Consider the following 17,840-nt stretch of genomic DNA (forward strand, 5'->3'; position numbering starts at 1 on the left):
TACCCCTTCAGTAAGCCAAAGTGTGATCACGACAGTCTACCACGGGCTGGGGCAGTTTTAAGTGGTCAGCATATGTGTTCTTCTGAAATGAGAGCTGAACTGACCATCACAAACATTTCACCCAAACCACATAGCAGAGTGCTTCATCAAAGGCATAGGTAGCCTGAGGTGTGGCTTAGGGGTTGAGTGTGCAAGGTCTGGGATTTCTCCTTCTCTCTGTCTGATTCACACACACACACACACACACACACACACACACAGAGTCATCACCAGATGGCAAGCAGGACCAACTGGAAGTTTCATTATACTGTAGTGAAGGTAGCTAGCCTGACTCCCAAAGACAAGGGGACTCTTGCTTCTACTTGAGGGTATTTACTTCTTGGGGCACAGCAGGGTTCACAGGCCTCTGGCCTGAGGCTGGGGAAAGAGAGGAGCCCATAAGGCTCTGCTCCCATGCCTTCATCTTGTCAAATTTTTAGCTAAGGGCAAGGACTCTGTAATGAACCCCCTTGGCAGCAAGAAATACTTGACACACACTCTGGTTCTGGGCTCCTAGGAAAGAAAGGGGCTCTTGAGGTTTGAACTGTGTAGAAGTTGTGACAGCTAATAGTGCGATCACTGTGACACATCCACCTCACTTCCAGGGAGGAAGCCACTCCATGGGGACTCTGCCCTACTGAGAACTAAAGCTGGATTTCTCTGCTGAGCAGTTTTTAAAATTTTTATTTATTTATTAGAGACAGAGAGGAAGGAGGGAAGGAGAGAGAATGGGTGCTCCAGGGCCTGTAGCCACTGCAAACCAACTCCAGATGTATACACCACCTGGTGTATCTGGATTAAGTGGGACCTTGAGAATTGAACCTGGGTCCTTAGGCTTTTCTGGCAAACACCATAATTGCTAAGCCAGCTCTCCAGCCCTCTGCTGAGTGTTTCTGAGTTGTCAGCCTATGGCATTCCTCTTTCATAAGCCCACCTTCCAATCACAAGCCCGCCTTCCCGACAGAAATTAGCTGCTTTTTTTGGGCATCCCAGTGGCTCCCTGGCTGACACACAGATGGGGAAGATGTGGTATGTGCCTAAAATCCAGGTGTGAGGAGGTCATGGCTCTGGTTTCATGGAGGGCAGCTCCATGTGTTGGAGTCTGTGGTGGTGAGCTCTGCTATCTGCCAAGGGAGGTTCAGAGGCCTCATTAAGGCTACTCTAGTTTCCCTGTCATTCACAGAGCAGCCTGGGTCACAGAAGCTCAGCCTACCTGGGAGCTGGTCAGACTACACACCCTCAGCCTCCATATGAACCTTCATAATCAACACCTGAGCTTTGGGAGATTAAAGTATGTGAACCAGGGGTTGGAGAGATGGCCCAGTGGGCAAGAGCACTTGCTGCACAAACATAACCTGAGTTCAATCCCCAGAACACATGTAAAAAGCTAGACATTATTCCAAGCCTGTAACTCCAGTGCTGCAGGGGACAGAGACAGGATGATTGCTGGGCATGCTGAGGTCACACCCCAGGCATAAGCATTCGGGGTTACTCTATGGACATGGAACTGTTATATACTCAATACAGTGCTTGCAAGCTCTGGAAACCAGTCAGGCCCAGCAAGTGTCTTCTTGGTGATGGAAGCAGGGCTCAGCCTCTCCAGATGAGGAGAAAGGAAGCCTTAAAATTGACCCAGTCCACTTTTGAGAGGTGCTTCACACAATACAGGTCTAGGGTAGCCCCAGAAGCTCCACTCTCCAGGCAGGATTGGCCAACTGGAGTTTGTGGGGAAGAGGCAAGACACTTTCCAAACCCTGCAAGGGTCTAGGCATAGGAAAGATGATGGAGCTAAAATACAAAGAGAAGCAGGGTGGGAAGCATTCAGTTCCATGTCCAATGCTACAGCTTCCATACAAAAGGCTTTCCTGCGAGTTCCTAGAGGTTAAGTAAAAGATATCTGAGAGCAGCAGCCTACTAGAAATGAGAGCCCCGACAGGATTAAGGATGATTCAGGCTACATCCCACTCAAAAAGGGTAGTGTGGGAGCAGTGCCACTCTGGCATTACTGGGCATAGGAGACCACCCTTTCAGCAGAACTGGAAATCAGGCTCTTCCAGGGATCCCATAGGAAACCTGCCAAGGCCATGTTCTCTATATAGTTTGTCCCAAGATGGGAGCCACAGACATGACCCAGCCACAAGATGTTCAATGCTATTCTATCCCCCTGGCATGCATGGACAGGTTTCAAGGAGCATGAGGTTCAGAGCTTCCTGGAATTGTTGGAAATTTCTCTTTTTTGTAGGTCTAGGAAGACACACCAAGAAGGCGGATGGAAATATGGTGGCCTCGGTGGGCTGCGAGCCGGGCAAGGGGCGCGACATCAGCCTGGCGGCCCTGCAGCGCCATGACCCCTACATCAACAGCATCGTGGACATGGCCAGCCAGGTGGCTCTGTACACCTTCGGCCATCGAGCTAACGAGTGGGAGAAGACTGACGTGGAAGGAACCTTATTTGTTTATACAAGGTCTGCTTCTCCAAAGCATGGCTTCACCATTATGAATAGGCTGAGCATGGAAAACAGAACCGAGCCCATTACTAAAGACCTGGACTTCCAGCTCCAGGACCCTTTCCTTCTCTACAGAAATGCCAGACGTGAGTCTCTTAATACAGTGGGTAGTTGTATTTCTGAAGCTTGGCCGCGTGTCTGAAACTGTAGTCTGTCTTGTCTGTGTGTAGTATCGGCGACTAAGTTAGCATTTGTTAGTTTGGAAATGATTTGTTGGAAAAGTTCAAGTGAAAAGTTGTTAAGCCCTGTCTAGAGCTCCTGTCCTGTTTGTACTGTGAACTCATCACGGAGCGCAAGCCCGAGCTGGCATGGGGAGGCAAGTGTTTGTCAGACAATGGCAGAGGGGCACACAGGCGGTGCCACTAACACAGAAGATTCAGCTAGTGGTGTTTTTCTCTCCTCTCACCGTGCACACTGATAGCTTTCAAAAGACAGGACCTACATTTTTGAAGGACTATCTTTTGGATACATAGTAGATGAAATACTAAAATTCCAAGTTTTTGCTCCTAAAAGTTTCTTAACCCTTTGTAATGTTGAAGTTACAGTAAATAACCAAATGGTCCTTGACAGACTTGAGATGAAGCAGTTGCCTATTTAGTATTCTGCCCGCACTGCGTTCTTGGGCCTGACTGATCTGACACTTGTGTTAACCCAGAGGAAGACTGGAACAATGGCTGAGTGTGGAGCCCCACTCCTCACGTAGAATGCCAGGCGTGGAGGCAGAGACAGGGGTCTCCCTGGCTAGCTGATCTAGCCCAGTCTATGAGCTCGAGGCACGGCGAGAGACACTGTCCCAAAGAATAAGGTGGAGAGTGACCAAGGGAAACCCTTGACATCCACCTCTGGCCTCCACACACAGACCATCAAACATGCACGTGCAACACACACACAATGACAAAACTGTAGATCAGGGGCGTGTCTACCATCAAGCACAGGCAGGAGCATACCGCTCAGTAGGTAAGTGTGTGTTCACTGAAGCTTTGTGGATAACTTTCAGAAAGGCTTTGCAGTTAAGCAACATTTCTACTCTCCCCATTATATGCTATTCATTGCTGTTTTACTAATGGAATACAAGTAATTTTTACAGCAATCCCAATGATGGTTTTGAACTACATGTAAAATCATTTTACAACATTAAGTATGATGCTATATTTACTTCTAGTTCGTATAATCTAATTGTTATGGTAAGTGGTCACCCTAATATTTAAAGAATACAATAAGTGTTTATGAGAAAAACAGTTGAAGCTATTGAAATTGCAACTTGAGTTACCAAAATGATAGGCCCTGTGAAAAGTGTCCCAATATTTTTTAAAAATGCTGTTTCTTCCATTTCTTTGCTGACAGATACACTTGTTAGTTGTAATATACTGTTTGAATTGCTTGTGTGCTAATAGTTACATCAGCTTTTATTTTCTTTTGTAAGACTGGTCTATGTCAAATAAACATACAAATAAATCCTAATAGAGTAACACAAAAATAAATGAAGAATAAATAAGCATTAGTAACTTATTATCACCATTCTTTGTTGCTTTTATTTTGGATATTTGGTCTAGTCAGTACAGATGTTAACTTTAAATTTTTAGGCCGGGCGTGCTGGTGCACGCCTTTAATCCCAGCACTCGGGAGGCAGAGGTAGGGGGATCGCTGTGAGTTCAAGGCCATCCTGAGACTACATAGTGAATTTCAGGTCATCCTGGACTAGAAAAAAGAAAAAAAAAACTTTAAATTTTTATATATACATACATTCATACATACAAACATCCTTCATGATTGATTTTGAGAATACCTTTCCCAAGTTCAAGTCCCACAGGGACTGTCTAGGGGAAATGTTGTCTGGGGTTACCTAACGGGAAGCCTCACGTTGACTCTTGTCACTAATATAGCCAGCAGCTACTGCTGGCTGTTGACCTCTTGGAATATGACTTGTCTGAATTGAGCTATGTTGTATGTGTAAATACATGTTATGTTTTTAAGAGAGCACAAAAGAAAAAGAATGTTTTAAAAAATACTCATAATTTTATATTGAAATGATAATATTTTGGATATATTGAGCTAAATAAAATATATTATTAAATTTTTTTTAAAAAGATACACCAAGAAATACAGACAGAAACAAACACACCTGGGGATTCTGTTTAGAATCTTAGATGCAGCTATTCTATAAGTTAGTTAGGTGCGCTTTCCCAATTATAGAAGCCACAAACTCTGCTGTTTGAATAGCTAAACAAGCCATTGCAAGCTTGCCTGTAAAAGAAAGAATCTCAACGAAGTTCCTGAGCAAGCAGGAGTGTCTAAATGGTGTCAATGTATGGGAACCCTCTGTAGCTGTTTGGACATGCTTTCTCTGTTCAGTAGTCCAGCCTACATGACACAGGGGTCTGGTGCACTTTCAGGACAGCTCCACTTAGGGAGGGTAGTGGTGAATGTAAGGCAGGTATCAGGGAAGGGGTTGTTTGTTTTAGTGCTACACAGGACAGAGCCACCACCCATTTAAATAGCTCAGTAAGCAGACGAGTGGGCAAACCACCAGTGTGGCTTGTTCCCTACATGTGCCAGAGTGTTCTGAAGATCTCACTTCTTCCAGGGGGGCGGTGAGGAGGGGAGCTGGTCACCATGAAGGGTCTTGGAGTGAGACAGATCCAGGTAGACAGAGGTAGTGGCAATGAGACTCTTCAGCAGAAAGACCTGTGAGGATGTTCAGGAAAGTGTCTTTAATGTTTCATGTAGGGTCCTGAGCCTCAGGAGGAGCACAGCCACAAAATGAGTTCCATGCATGGGTGACCACCAAACCTGAGGAATCCTAACAAGGGGATAGTCAATGCCACCCTGGAGTGTAGCACAGGGGCACGAAGATGAAGGTCTTGATGGATCAGACTCATGGGGCAGAGAACCAGCAGTACTTCGCTCTTCTACATATCCAGGCTCCACAGTCCACCTCCCAGAACTCAGGTGCCACCCACTGTGGGCTGAGCACTGGCTGAGATTATAACTGAGTCCCTGGAGACTCACAGGAGGAATAAAACTGTGAGCTAGATTTCTCAGGCACCTGCTAGTCCCGGCCAGGCCTAGTTGCACATAGCAGGAGTTCAGCAAGGGGCAGTGGCAAGTTACTCCTGCCAGCTTGACACTTCCTTGGGAAGAATGCCATTGCACACAGCCAATACAAACGGCAGTCCCTGAGACCAGGTGTGGTGACTTTGCACCCTGCAAATGGAGGCATACACCTGGGCCTGAGTTGAGCAGAAAGAGTTCCACCATTGCTATCATGCACCAGCCTGGGTCTGGTAAGTTTCTCACCTGTCAGGAGAGGATGACAAGGCCTGTTGTACAGGCTGCTGTTTGGGACCAAATGAGATGATGTCATGTATAAGGGAGGCATGAAGCTAATGGAAGGGATTGTTGCTCACTGGTATTTTTGGCAGCTCTCAAAATGCAGCACATGGAGACCCACCCACACCACCTCCAGGCAAGTCTTCACTGCCTGTCCGTCTTAACTCACTGAGATTCAGAAATAGTGCCACCCACATGAGATGGTCTGAGGTTGGGAAGCAGCCTGTGCTGGGTGACTAGAGGCAACAGAACCTTGATGCCATCCATTCAGAGCTGTGGCCAGCAGAGGGCAGCAGGGGGTGACCAGTTAGAACCTGGTGCTAAGGAGGCCTTAGGAGAGCAAGGTAAATACATACCTTCCTTTCCGGTCATGGCTGAGCAACCCCGCATCCCGAGACCAAGTCAGGATGGGCAGCAAAGTTCCCACAGCAGCCTAGGCAGTTCAGAGCCTGCTTGGCTCACAGCCAGGAGTGAGGGCTTGGTACACAGAGACACATACAGCAGTGGCCAGGTGGGACCTGAGGATTATCATAATCACATACACAGACCTGTACACAAGGGTCATGCAGGGCTGGAAGCAAGTAAGAAAGGGGTGAAGATGCTGGGGAGACCTGAACTCTACTCTCTCCCATAATGACGTGAAACCAGCCTGCTTGGACTTGCCACCTGGACATCCCGGCCATTGTGCCCAACTCCAGTGGAAAGAAGGGTACAGAGATGATGATACTAGGCTGCCAAAAAGGGATTCTGTTCCCTAGATTTATGTACCGAAATTGGAATCCCCAAAGTGATGGTACTAGGAGGTGGAACCACCAATGGGGTGATCAGATTAGAAGTATGAAGCCTTTATGAAGGCAACCAATGCCCCCATGAAAGATGCCAGGCACAATGGCTCACAACTATAACCCCAGCATGCAAGAGGCTAAGGTAGGAGGATCACTGTGAGTTGAAGGCCATCCTGGGCTACAGAATGAGTTTCAGGTCAGACTGGGCTAAGGTGAGACCCTGCTTCAAAACAATAAAAATAAAAAGATGCCCCAGCAAACCCTCTTGTCTCTTCTGCCATGCAAGGACCCACATGAGACAGAAGTAGACCCTCATCAAATGCTGAAGTTGCTAGCACTCAGATCTTGACTTCCAGCCTCCAAAATGGGGCGGCATGAATTTCTTTGTTTCTAAGTTTCCCTGTCCCTTTTATTCTGTGATAGCAGCCCATGCTGAACAAGATAGATTCCCACCTGCAAGCACAAGCAAAACAGGAGAATGAACTTGGGCCTTCCAGAGAGCAGCAGCAGATCCTCGGCTCTCTGCCTCAAGCCTTGGAACACACAACGACTAGGTCAGCTTCAGCGCATGAGGCTGGTATTGAGAGGGCACCTGGTATAGAAAGACAGGAGTGCTGGAGGGGTATGCCTTGGGCCATATGGCTATCAGACATCTGGACTATCCAGAGGCTGTACAAGTTCAAATACAGGGTTGTAATTCACTATGCAGACATATCTAACCTCTTGACATTGTGATACAATGTTGTCATCTACAAAGTCCATTCTTGGAACCATATAATTGAATTACAAAACAAATAATCACAATTGCTTGTGTGGTGGTACATGCCTTGAATCCCAGCACAAAAATTCACTGTTTTTTTAAAAAATTTACTTTTATTCATTGATTTATTTGAGAAAAAGAGACACACAGAGAAAGACAGAGAATGGGCATGCCAGGGCCTCCAGCCACTGCAAATGAACTCCAGATACTTGTGCTACCTTATGCATCTGGCTTATGTGGGTCCTGGATCCTTTGGCTTTGCAGGCAAATGCATTAACTGCTAAGCTATCTTTCCAGCCCCTCAAAACACTTCTAATAATAATAAAAGCAAGTGAAAATTACAGCTAAATATTTAACTGCACATATGCCTGAGGCAGTCACCTACAGTTCAGATAAATAGACTAAAAAGCTTACAGAGTATCCCAGCATATCCTTGGGACCCTAGAAGGCTACATTCAGGCCTATGCACATATTCAGGAGTGACCTGAGAAGACTGTTAAGTTCTTTGAGCTCTGGTAACCTTGAGGCATTGCACAAAGACAAAGTAAGGGTTTAGGAGTTGGCAATAGCATGGTGGAGTATTGATAGGAGTGTCCCAGCACATGTACATGGAGTTGCTCAGCAAACGCTGGCTTCAAACCACTCTAACCAAATAGATTTCAGTGGCTATACAGGACAAACACACACTGTATTGAATTAGCACACATAAGAAAAGAACCCATAACAAACAGCGACTGAACTCTGCAGAGGAAGGGGGAATCTGATATTCCAAGTTGCCACATTATATATACATATAAATATATATTAACTTCAACGGGAATTAAGAAATAAAAAGAAACAAAGTATGGCCCAAACATATGAAATCCAGATGTTAGAATTACTAGACAAAGAACATAAAACAGTTATTTTAAATATGTTTAGAGAATTGAGAAGATATGTGTAAGAAAAAGTGGAAGAATATCTTACTCAGCAGGTAATATAAAGAAAGAGATACATAGTATAAAAGACAAACAAATAAAAACTTAGTTGAAAAGTATAATTGAAAATTAATTAATTAATTTTAAGACGTGGTCTCATGTAATCCAGGAAGGGCTCGAACTCCCTAAGTAGCTGAAGCTGACCTTCAACCCTTCATGTTCCTGCTTCCACCTCAAAAGTGTTGGGGTTTATGGGCATAGGCCACACAACCAGCCTTAGAAATTTTAATACCAGTAAAAGAGCTCAATAGCATGTCTGACCTGGCAGAAGACAGACTTGGAGAACTTAAAGACAGGTCAAATGATAATAATCAGTCTAAAGAATAAAAATAATAAAAAATAAACATAGCCTCAAAGAATTAAGGAACAATAGGGAGTATACCAACAATACAAACTGAGAAACTTGAGAGAGAGCAAAAGGTGTAGAAATAATATTTGTGTAATAGCTACTTGTAATTTTAAAGGGAAATTTATACATTCAAGAAATGCAATTAAATTTAACTAGAATAAGCACAAAGAGCTCCATAGCTAAACACATCAGAACCAAACTGTCACAGTGAAAGATGATGAGAATCTTCAAAGCAACACAGGAGAAGTCACTGATCACACATAGGGGATCCTCAATAAGACTGATAACTGACTTCTCCATGAAAACTCGCAGAGAACAGAAAGCAGTGAAATAAACTGTTCAATGTGCTGAAAAAGACTATGGATGAAGAACACTAAATCCATCCAAATTATCTTTCAAAACTGAAAGAACGGTTGGGGCTGAGGATATGGATCTGTGGCTAAAAGCATTTGTTTGCAAAGCCTGCCTGGGTTCAATTCCCTAGCCAGACAAGCATCATTTGCCATGGCAAGAGATTCAGGTGCATGCACATGTGTACAAACACACATACACAAATAAACAAACATAATTATTTTTAAATGAAAAAACTGGGAAGCAATTGCTTATCAGTATTCTTTGGGGATGAAGAAATTGATCAGGAGCTAGTTAAAGGTATCCCTTGCACAATACACTAAATGCTACTGAACTGTCCAGTTTCAAATGGTTAATTTTATACTATATAAGTTTCATGTTAATTTAAAAATGAAGGGAAATTAAGACAAATTAATACATTGTCATTAAAAAAGGTAGAGAAATTTCTCCTAGAAAACCTAAATTATAAGAAATTAGAATGGGCTAATTAGATAGTAATTTAAATCTATGTGAAAAAATAGAAAACAAAACTACTGTAATCACATAGATAATTATAAGAGAAATATAAATGTATTATCATTTGTCACTCATTTTTTCCTTCTAGTTTAAAAGACAGCTATGTAAAGCTCTAAGTGAAAATGTGTGCCAGTCAGCACTCATACGTAAGGACATAGCCTGTAAGATACTAGCTCAGAAAACAATAGCAGGAATGAAGCTACATAAGAACAAAGATTTTATATGCTTTTGAAATTATGCTGGTACTAACCTGAACTACACTGTATAAATTAAGATACATATTGAATTCCCAGGGAAGCTACTAAGAAAATACAATCTAAAACATAAAAGCAATGACAAGAGATTTAAAATGATACACCAGAAATATCTACTTAACAGTATACGAGGTAACAATGGAGTAAGGACAAAAACAGGGATACAGTACACAGAAACCAAAGAGAAATAGCAGATATGAATTCTGTCTTAATAATTATACCCAATAAAATGAATCAAATATTCCAATTCAATGTAGAAATAGAATGATAAAATGATTTAACTACATCCTGTGTAAAAGAGACATTTTAGCTGGGTGTGGTGGCGCACACCTTTAATCCCAGCACTCAGGAGGCAGAGGTAGGAGGATCACTGTGAGTTTGAGGCCAGCCTGAGATTACATAGTGAATTCCAGGTCAGCCTGGGCTAGAGTGAGACCCTTACCTCAAAAAACTTTCATTTTTGAAAAAAGTAAATCCAAATATTCATATATATGTAAATATGCAAGTTATAACCAGCTACAGGTCCAGCAGGACTCTTGAGCAAAAGTAGAAGCCCATTGCATCCTTCTTCACACTCACCAAAACTATTTTGGGGACCTACCAGCACCTGATACCTGTGGAGATCCCTATCATGGCTTATCTGGTCTCTCTAAGATGTGGGCCCAGCTGCTTACCCAATAACTTCAACTCCTTCAGCTTTTGTGTTCTCCCTTCATGGGAGAAGACATTTGGGGTGCATGTCACATGGTTCAATATTGTTTTGGAGACAAGCCTAATAGATTGCCTCCCTTTTTTTAATGAGAGGGAGCAAGAATGAGAGCAGGAGTGAGAGAGAGAGAGAATTGGCATGATAGGGCCTCCAGCCAGTAATCGAACTCCAGATGTTTGCCACACTTGTGTGCATGTGTGACCTTGTGCATTTGTGTCATCTTGCACGTCTGGCTTATGTGGGACCTAGGGAGTCAAACATGGGTCCTCAGGCTTCACAGGCAAGCACCTTAACTGCTAAGCCATCTATCTCTTCAAGTCTCCTTTTCTTTCTTTCTTTCTTTTTTTTTTTTTTACAGAGGGTCTCACTTTGTAGCCTATCTTTTCTTAGAACTCAAGGCAATTCTGCTGCCTCGATGCTGGGATGATAGATGTGAGTCTGGATCACAATTATTAGTCAAGTATATCAACACGTATCATCTCGCTAACCAGACAAAGCAATTCAGAGAGAAGACAGGAACCATGTGGAATCTAGATGCTGTTCATTGTACTCCTGTTGTTTACTTGCTCAAGCACTTTACAGACACTCTGTCCATCTAAATTCTGTGTCGGCAATACTCCCAGCTCAGGGAACAGTGCTGCAAAGATTCACAGACAGGACATGACCTGTCCAGGGCAAAGTTCAGAATCACTGATGTTGAGTGTTGGGCTGTGGTAGGGAAAAGAACTAAGCAAAGGGAAGTTAAACATTTAAGACTACTGAGACATCTTAAAGTGTGTGAGCTGTATTGTAAAGGTGAGCTCTATTGTAAAGGTAATAAGAGAGCTGGGCATGGTGGTGCATGCCTTTGATGTCAGCACTTGGGAGGGAGAGGTAGGAGGATTGCCTTCAGTTCAAGGCCACCCTGAGACTACATAGTGAAACCCAGGTTAGCCTGGACTAGGGCAAAACCCTACCTCGAAAAACCAGAAAGGTAACAAGAGCATAGTCAGATTTTTGACAAGATTTTCAGCAGGTGAATCACATGATCAGATTGTAATGCTAGGAAAATGCCCTTGGTTACAGAGTTTCTATGGTATGAACGTTTGTGTCCTCCCCAAATTTCTAAATAAAAAACTTAACCCAAAGGATAAGGGTGGTGCCTTTATGAATGGGATGAATGTCCTTATAAAAAAGTCTCTGGTGAGATTCCTTTGCCCTTCCACCCCTGAAACTATAAGGCGGACAGAAAGCTCTCATGGACACCAGATCTGCTGCCATCTTGATCTTAGACTTTCAGCCTCCACAACTTTGAAAAACAAATTTCTATTGCTTATAATGCACTCAGCCTGTGGCAGTTTGCCAGAGCAGCCCAAACAGACAAAAGCAAAGGTGGTACCCAGGGTGAAGGGGCTGTGGTAAAAGACTGGGATGGCAGCCTGGAACAGAGTGGAATGGAATTTGAGGGCCATTCAGAAGATAGAATATATAAGACAGGATGTCTGGAATAGCTGGAAAGTGAAAAATGACAACAAAAATTAACTCCATTTTCAAATGCGAAAAAAGTGGAGTCACTGAGACAAGGCTGTGCTGGGACAGCTCTGGAGATACCTTCACAGAGTTAGAGATCAGTGTGCCCCAGGGAAGAAAATATTCCAAAAGAAAAAAAAAACAGAGCTGAAAATTAATGGTTCTAAGTTGATCAGTTTCATCTATGAAAACATTCATATACTCATTGTACAAAAGGAAAGAAATCCTGAGAAAGGCCCTAAAATTCCACCCAAATCTGAGCATTACATACATATATCTTATGGGCAAGTCTGAGGCACAGGAGCTAATTCCCTTGTCTATTTTTATGAAGCAGAGGAAGTCAGATAGCCCCGAGGGAACACAGAATGCACTGGCAGAATAACGAGTGAGCCCTGGGCTGAAGGCATTTCTAAGCCCACGCAGAGAGGAGACTTCTGGGGGGTGGGAGTCCGAGCCTGCTGCCGGTGTCTATGCCATCCGGCCAGTGCTCACCTTTCCATGGTTCTTTATTTTTAAGTGATCATGCAATAAGCCCAACTTGTTTTTGGCATGCAGCTCCACGAGTTTTGACACATGTACAGTCATGTGGCCACCACCTGGATGGTGATGAATACAGATCTGTCCCCTCACCCCCAAAACACCTCCCCCGTCTGTTCACTTAGAGCTGCACACCACCCCTTCCGCACCCCTGGCAACCACAGATCTGTTCTCTGCCACTCACACTCTGTTTTCTCAGGAATGTCACCAAAATGGAACTGTACAGCATGTAACATTTTGAGTCTAGATTCTTTCCCCGAGTGTAATGCTTCCGAGCTTTGTCCAAGCTGCTGTGTACGGTGCTCTGCCCCCACCCGCTGATATTAAATATGAAAGCAACAGCAACTCCGCTACCCTACAGCAGCCTTGCTCCTTTTAGCACCTCCGTTTTCTCTTGCATAGATGCCAAAGAAATCGTCTGTCACAGGTACCCTCATCACAGCACACTGAAGTCCTACCATGGAGCATGCAGAAAATCAGCTTTTTGCTGAAACCAATGAGTAACACAAGAGAGCCAAGATGGCTTCGTGTGATGTTGTCTGCTTACATTGTAATTTCTTAAAACAGGGGTGCTCTATGGAATGAAATAAAAATGAAGCTTAAAAAATATTTTTGTTTATTTATTTGAAAGCAGAGAGAAAGATAGGAGAGGAGAGAATGGATGTGTCAGGGCATCTAGCTGCTGTAAACAAACTCCAGACACATGCACCACTTTGTGCATCTGGCTTTATGTGGGTACTGCAGAATCAAACCTGGGTCATTAGGCTTTGCAAATACTTTAATTGATGAGCCACCTCTCCAAGCCAAAAACTTTTAAGATTGTTTGCAATCCAACCTATGGGACATATGACCAAATCTTAGTTATTCTTTTTCCTTACTCTGATAAAAAGAAAACAAAAAAACCAGAGGGGACTTGGGGGGCGGGTGGTAAATCAATCACATATTCTGCTATTCTCAGAATTTCAAATTAGAAAGTGAATCTGGGTGGCACCCTATTTGACAACTGAATCAGCTGAATTATTCATCAAGTGCCTCCACAGTACTGAGAACAAGGACAGGTCCTTGGCCTCAAGGGAAATCTCCAAAGTATGGAGCCCACTGCGGGGTTTTACAGTGGGCTTTGACTTTACTTATTGCACTTTACAAAAGTTTTCTTAAAATCATGGGACTCCCCAGCTTTCACCATTGCTAGGATGAGTCAGGGACCCACAAAGCCAGCCAAGGAGGGGAATCCAATATGATTGTATAGTTTGTCACAAATAATCCAAAAAGGAGAATTATACATAAGTAATTAAGACTTGCTTGTGTTCAGATTTAGCTTCTATAAAGATGAAGATATTAAGAGTATAAAATTAGTTAAAGGAAAATTCTCAATAAATGGCTTACTGGATATGGGGAACTTTCCTCTGGTTGTCACATTATCTCACATATAAAAAGGAAATGTTAGGGCCTGGACAACTTAGTTGGCTTAGTGGTTAAGGTGTTTGCCTGCAAAGCCAAAGGACCCAGGTTCGATTCCCCAAGACCCACGTCAGCCAGATACTCAAGAGGACACATGCATCTGGAGTTCGTTTGCCCCTGGCACGCCCATTCTCTCTTTTTCTCACACTCTTTCTCTCTCAAATAAATAAAAATATATTTTTTTTAAAAAGTTAATACTCATCTAAAGAGCCAGAGTGACCAGCCACTCTATAGCTTAACTAGAACACACCTTAAGTCCTTTGCCTGACATGGTAAGCATCCTCTGGGCTCAGGGTACATGTTCCTGAGTTAGGACTCACTGGAGCTGAATCTGACCCCAAGGCCAAGTCCTGTCTAACCCATCTCATTGCCACCTACCCACAGTTCCCACATAGTCTACAGACAAGCAGGACCACCAGCTTCCCAATGCCTTCCTGACCAGCCTGGGCCTAGCTGTATCCCCACTCCAGAAGCACTGCGTGGAGCTAGAGCCTTCAAGAATGAATGGCAAGGAGGCCGTCCTGTCACCATGCGTTGCAAAGCTCAGCACAACAGCAATGTCACCACGGTCTCAAAGGGCACAGTTTCTCACATTCAGAAGAGCAAAAGCTTACGTCAAAGAAGACAACCTTCAGGGTTTTTCTCTTACGTTTTTTCAAATAGAAGAAGGAAGATGATGAGACAGGAAGCTATAAAGTGAGGTGGAGCCAGTACTTCTCTTTTATAACAACCAATGAATGTCCCACAACACTCTCACCCCTTCTGAGGGCAAGAGAGGCACCACAATGCTTTTAGTATTTAAACCAAGCACCACCTCTTAAATGTCTATACACCTTCCAGGATTGCAATCCAAGAACCAAGTAGCCGGCATGTGGACCCTTGGGGAGCACACTCAGGTCCAGAAGTCTGTGCCATCACTGAGTGTACCAACAGTGTTCAGGTAGGTCAATGGACCAGCTACCCCAAACCTGCCAGATGCCCATTCCCGACACATCATTTGTAAAAACTCCCTGATTTAAAAATCCATGTTGTTCTCCACTCCTACTTAAAAAAAAAAAAAAAAAAAAAAACTCATCTAGGAAAAAAATAAGGCAGCCCTCTTAAAAATTTTCCATGAACACTTCTACACTGTTGGTGGGAACACAATTTGGTCCAGCCATTGTGGAAGTCAGTGTGGAGGTTCCTAAGACAGCTAAAAATTGATCTACCATATGACCCAGCTATAGCACTCCTAGGCATATATCCTAAGGACTCATCCCATTTCCTTAGAAGTACATGCTCAACCATGTTTATTGCTTCTCAATTCATAATAGCTGGGAAATGGAACCAGCCTAGATATCCCTCAACTGATGAGTGGATAATGAAGATGTGGCACATTTATACAATGGAGTTCTACTCAGCGGTAAAAAAAAAAAAAAATGAAGTTATGAAATTTGCAGAAAAATGGATAGACCTGGAAAGGGTTATACTAAGTGAGGTAACTCAGGCCCAGAAAGCCAAGCGCCACATGTTCTCCCTCATATGTGGATCCTAGCTGCAGATGATTGGCCTTCTGTGTGAGAAGGAAAAGCCTCAGTAGCACAGGCCAGTAAGTTAAAAAGGAGATATAAAAGGAAGAGAAAGGAAGGGAGGAGGGCACTTAATAGGTTGGTATTGTATATATGTAAGTAGAATAGATTAACGGGGGTGAAAAGGCCCAAAGTGAGATCAGGGGAAGAGATTGAGTAAAGGAAAGGTGGAGGGAGGGCTAATCAAAATCTAAGAGGATGCAAATAAATAATATGGAATCCTCCACTTATGAACAATGGAACACTCAGGAGCCATAGATTGTTGTTAGAAAATTTTCAGTCCCAGGGATGGGATACCTCCAGTGAGTTGTTGGCCAGGGAGGTCCCTGATCCCCCCCAAAACATTATAGGACATTGCTGAGGCCCTTGGTTTCCCACTGGGAATAGATGGTAAGACCTTATTGCTGAAGACTCTACATATTTGGGTTGCAAGGCCACTGAGAAATCCTGCTGGAACTGAGCTGATAACCTCCTCCATGTAGACCAGCTGACAGAAAGCTGGAAGAAGCCATTCTACATGTAGTTCAATGGGAGAAAGAGATACCACCAGTGAAGATACTCAACGGTGGACACTGCAAGCCTTATAATCGGCCAGCCAGGCCAAATGAGCCAACGGGTGCAATAGTGGCAGGTCTGTCATGGTGGAAACCAACTGCCCTCCAATTGGAATGGAGGCCCACTCCATGGGTGGGGGGACACATCCCTGATACTGAAAACTTAAAACAGGGGTAGTCATGAGCCCTAGGGGTGTAACATCTGCTGATGTCTGGAAAAATGTATATACTATGCTTATCAAACTGCCCAGTAAGCACTTCTCTTAATATTTATACCTTTATATTAATGCTATTCTCACTTTGGGTAGAGAATGTTCTCTTTTCAGATGGCAGTGACCTTGGGATGACTCAGAAGGTATCATAGTGCTGGAAAGAAGTGACTGGAGTACTTAGTAACATCTCGATCACACCTTCCAAGGCTCAGGGTCTAATGCAGAAGAGGTGGCAGAAAGAATGTAAGAGCCAAAGGAAGGGTAGGACTCCTTACAACGTGCTCCCTCTAGACATAAAATGGCCTGGATATCCATGACCTCATAGTGCCTGGCACTACCTACACAAGACCATCATAAGAGAAGGAAAAGATCAAAATAGAGAGACTGATTGAGATGGGGAGGGGTATGATGGGAGAATGGAATTTCCAAGGGGAAAGTGGGGGCAGGGCGGGTATTGCCATGGGATATTTCTTATAATCATGGAGAATGTTAATAAAAATTGAGGAAAAAAAAAAAACCAAAATGTTTCAGTGAACAAGTTTCAACAGTTCAACTATATAACAAAACAAAAAAAAATTCTGTGAGACTTAAGAGTGAACATCATTCTGTCAAAAAATTCTATTTGTGGGGGGAAAGGCACATCTCAGTAGGCACATTGTAAACTACTATAAAAAACTAAGTCAAGGAATATTTTTTTCCTATAGTGAAAATATATAAATTATTACAACCATTTATGCCTGCTTAACTCCAGATTCTAGAATGTGTGAAGTACTTTTACCAGCCCATATCCTTTAATTTCTCTTCAAGTTGTTCTTGGTTCTATTTTCTAAAATTTCAGATATGTTACTAATTAATGAGGGGAAATCGTCGTTTTAGCATAAACCTTCAGTCAGAACCCATATATGGTCTTAAAATGCTGTGGTTTAAGAATGGCTGCTGCATATGGAATCTGGCTTTCTCAACCTCAGTCTGGGGATGCTCCTTTGATCTCAGGCATGCCTCTTATCCACTGGGTGTACAGAATAACATCTGCAAAGCAGAGATGAGGCCTCCGGCAAGAAAGCCCTGAGCCTCTCTCATTCCAGGTGTCAGTGACACTCAGGGCTCCTGCTTGCCTCAGACCCTGTGAGGACAAGGTAAGTAATGCTTGCGGGAGGGGGAGGCGGATTTGAAAACACAAGCCCCCTGCGATAACACTGAATACAAAACAGTGAGAATTTGTGCCCACTTCTTTCTATGCACCCTCAAGGGAGCTCATTTTAAGCCTTTTCTTTGCTTGAAGCTCACTCTCATTTGTCCTTGCCTTCAAACAAACCAGCAGGAAACCTCCTGCTGCAGTCATTACGTGGTCACATTGCTCTATGGTTCTCTTTGTCTCCATCACTCCCCTGGGTGATTTGTTCCACACACTGTGGAACCCTC

General features: G+C 43.5%; 2 protein-coding genes across 4 annotated transcripts in view; one reads left to right on the forward strand and one right to left on the reverse strand.

Annotated features, from left to right (window-relative positions):
* Cracdl (CRACD like) overlaps window positions 1–17,840 on the reverse strand; it is a 161,212-nt gene that overhangs the window by 105,546 nt on the left and 37,826 nt on the right. The gene's annotated exons all lie outside the window — the stretch shown is intronic.
* LOC101615117 (mRNA-decapping enzyme 1B-like) overlaps window positions 2,317–17,840 on the forward strand; it is a 54,042-nt gene continuing 38,518 nt past the window's right edge. The window contains exon 1 of the mRNA XM_045148388.1: window positions 2,317–2,632. Within this exon, the coding sequence (XP_045004323.1) occupies window positions 2,317–2,632 (316 nt within the window). The remainder of the gene's footprint in view (window positions 2,633–17,840) is intronic.

This window comes from Jaculus jaculus, chromosome 4 (genome assembly GCF_020740685.1).
Source record: "Jaculus jaculus isolate mJacJac1 chromosome 4, mJacJac1.mat.Y.cur, whole genome shotgun sequence".
Lineage (NCBI taxonomy): Eukaryota > Metazoa > Chordata > Mammalia > Rodentia > Dipodidae > Jaculus > Jaculus jaculus.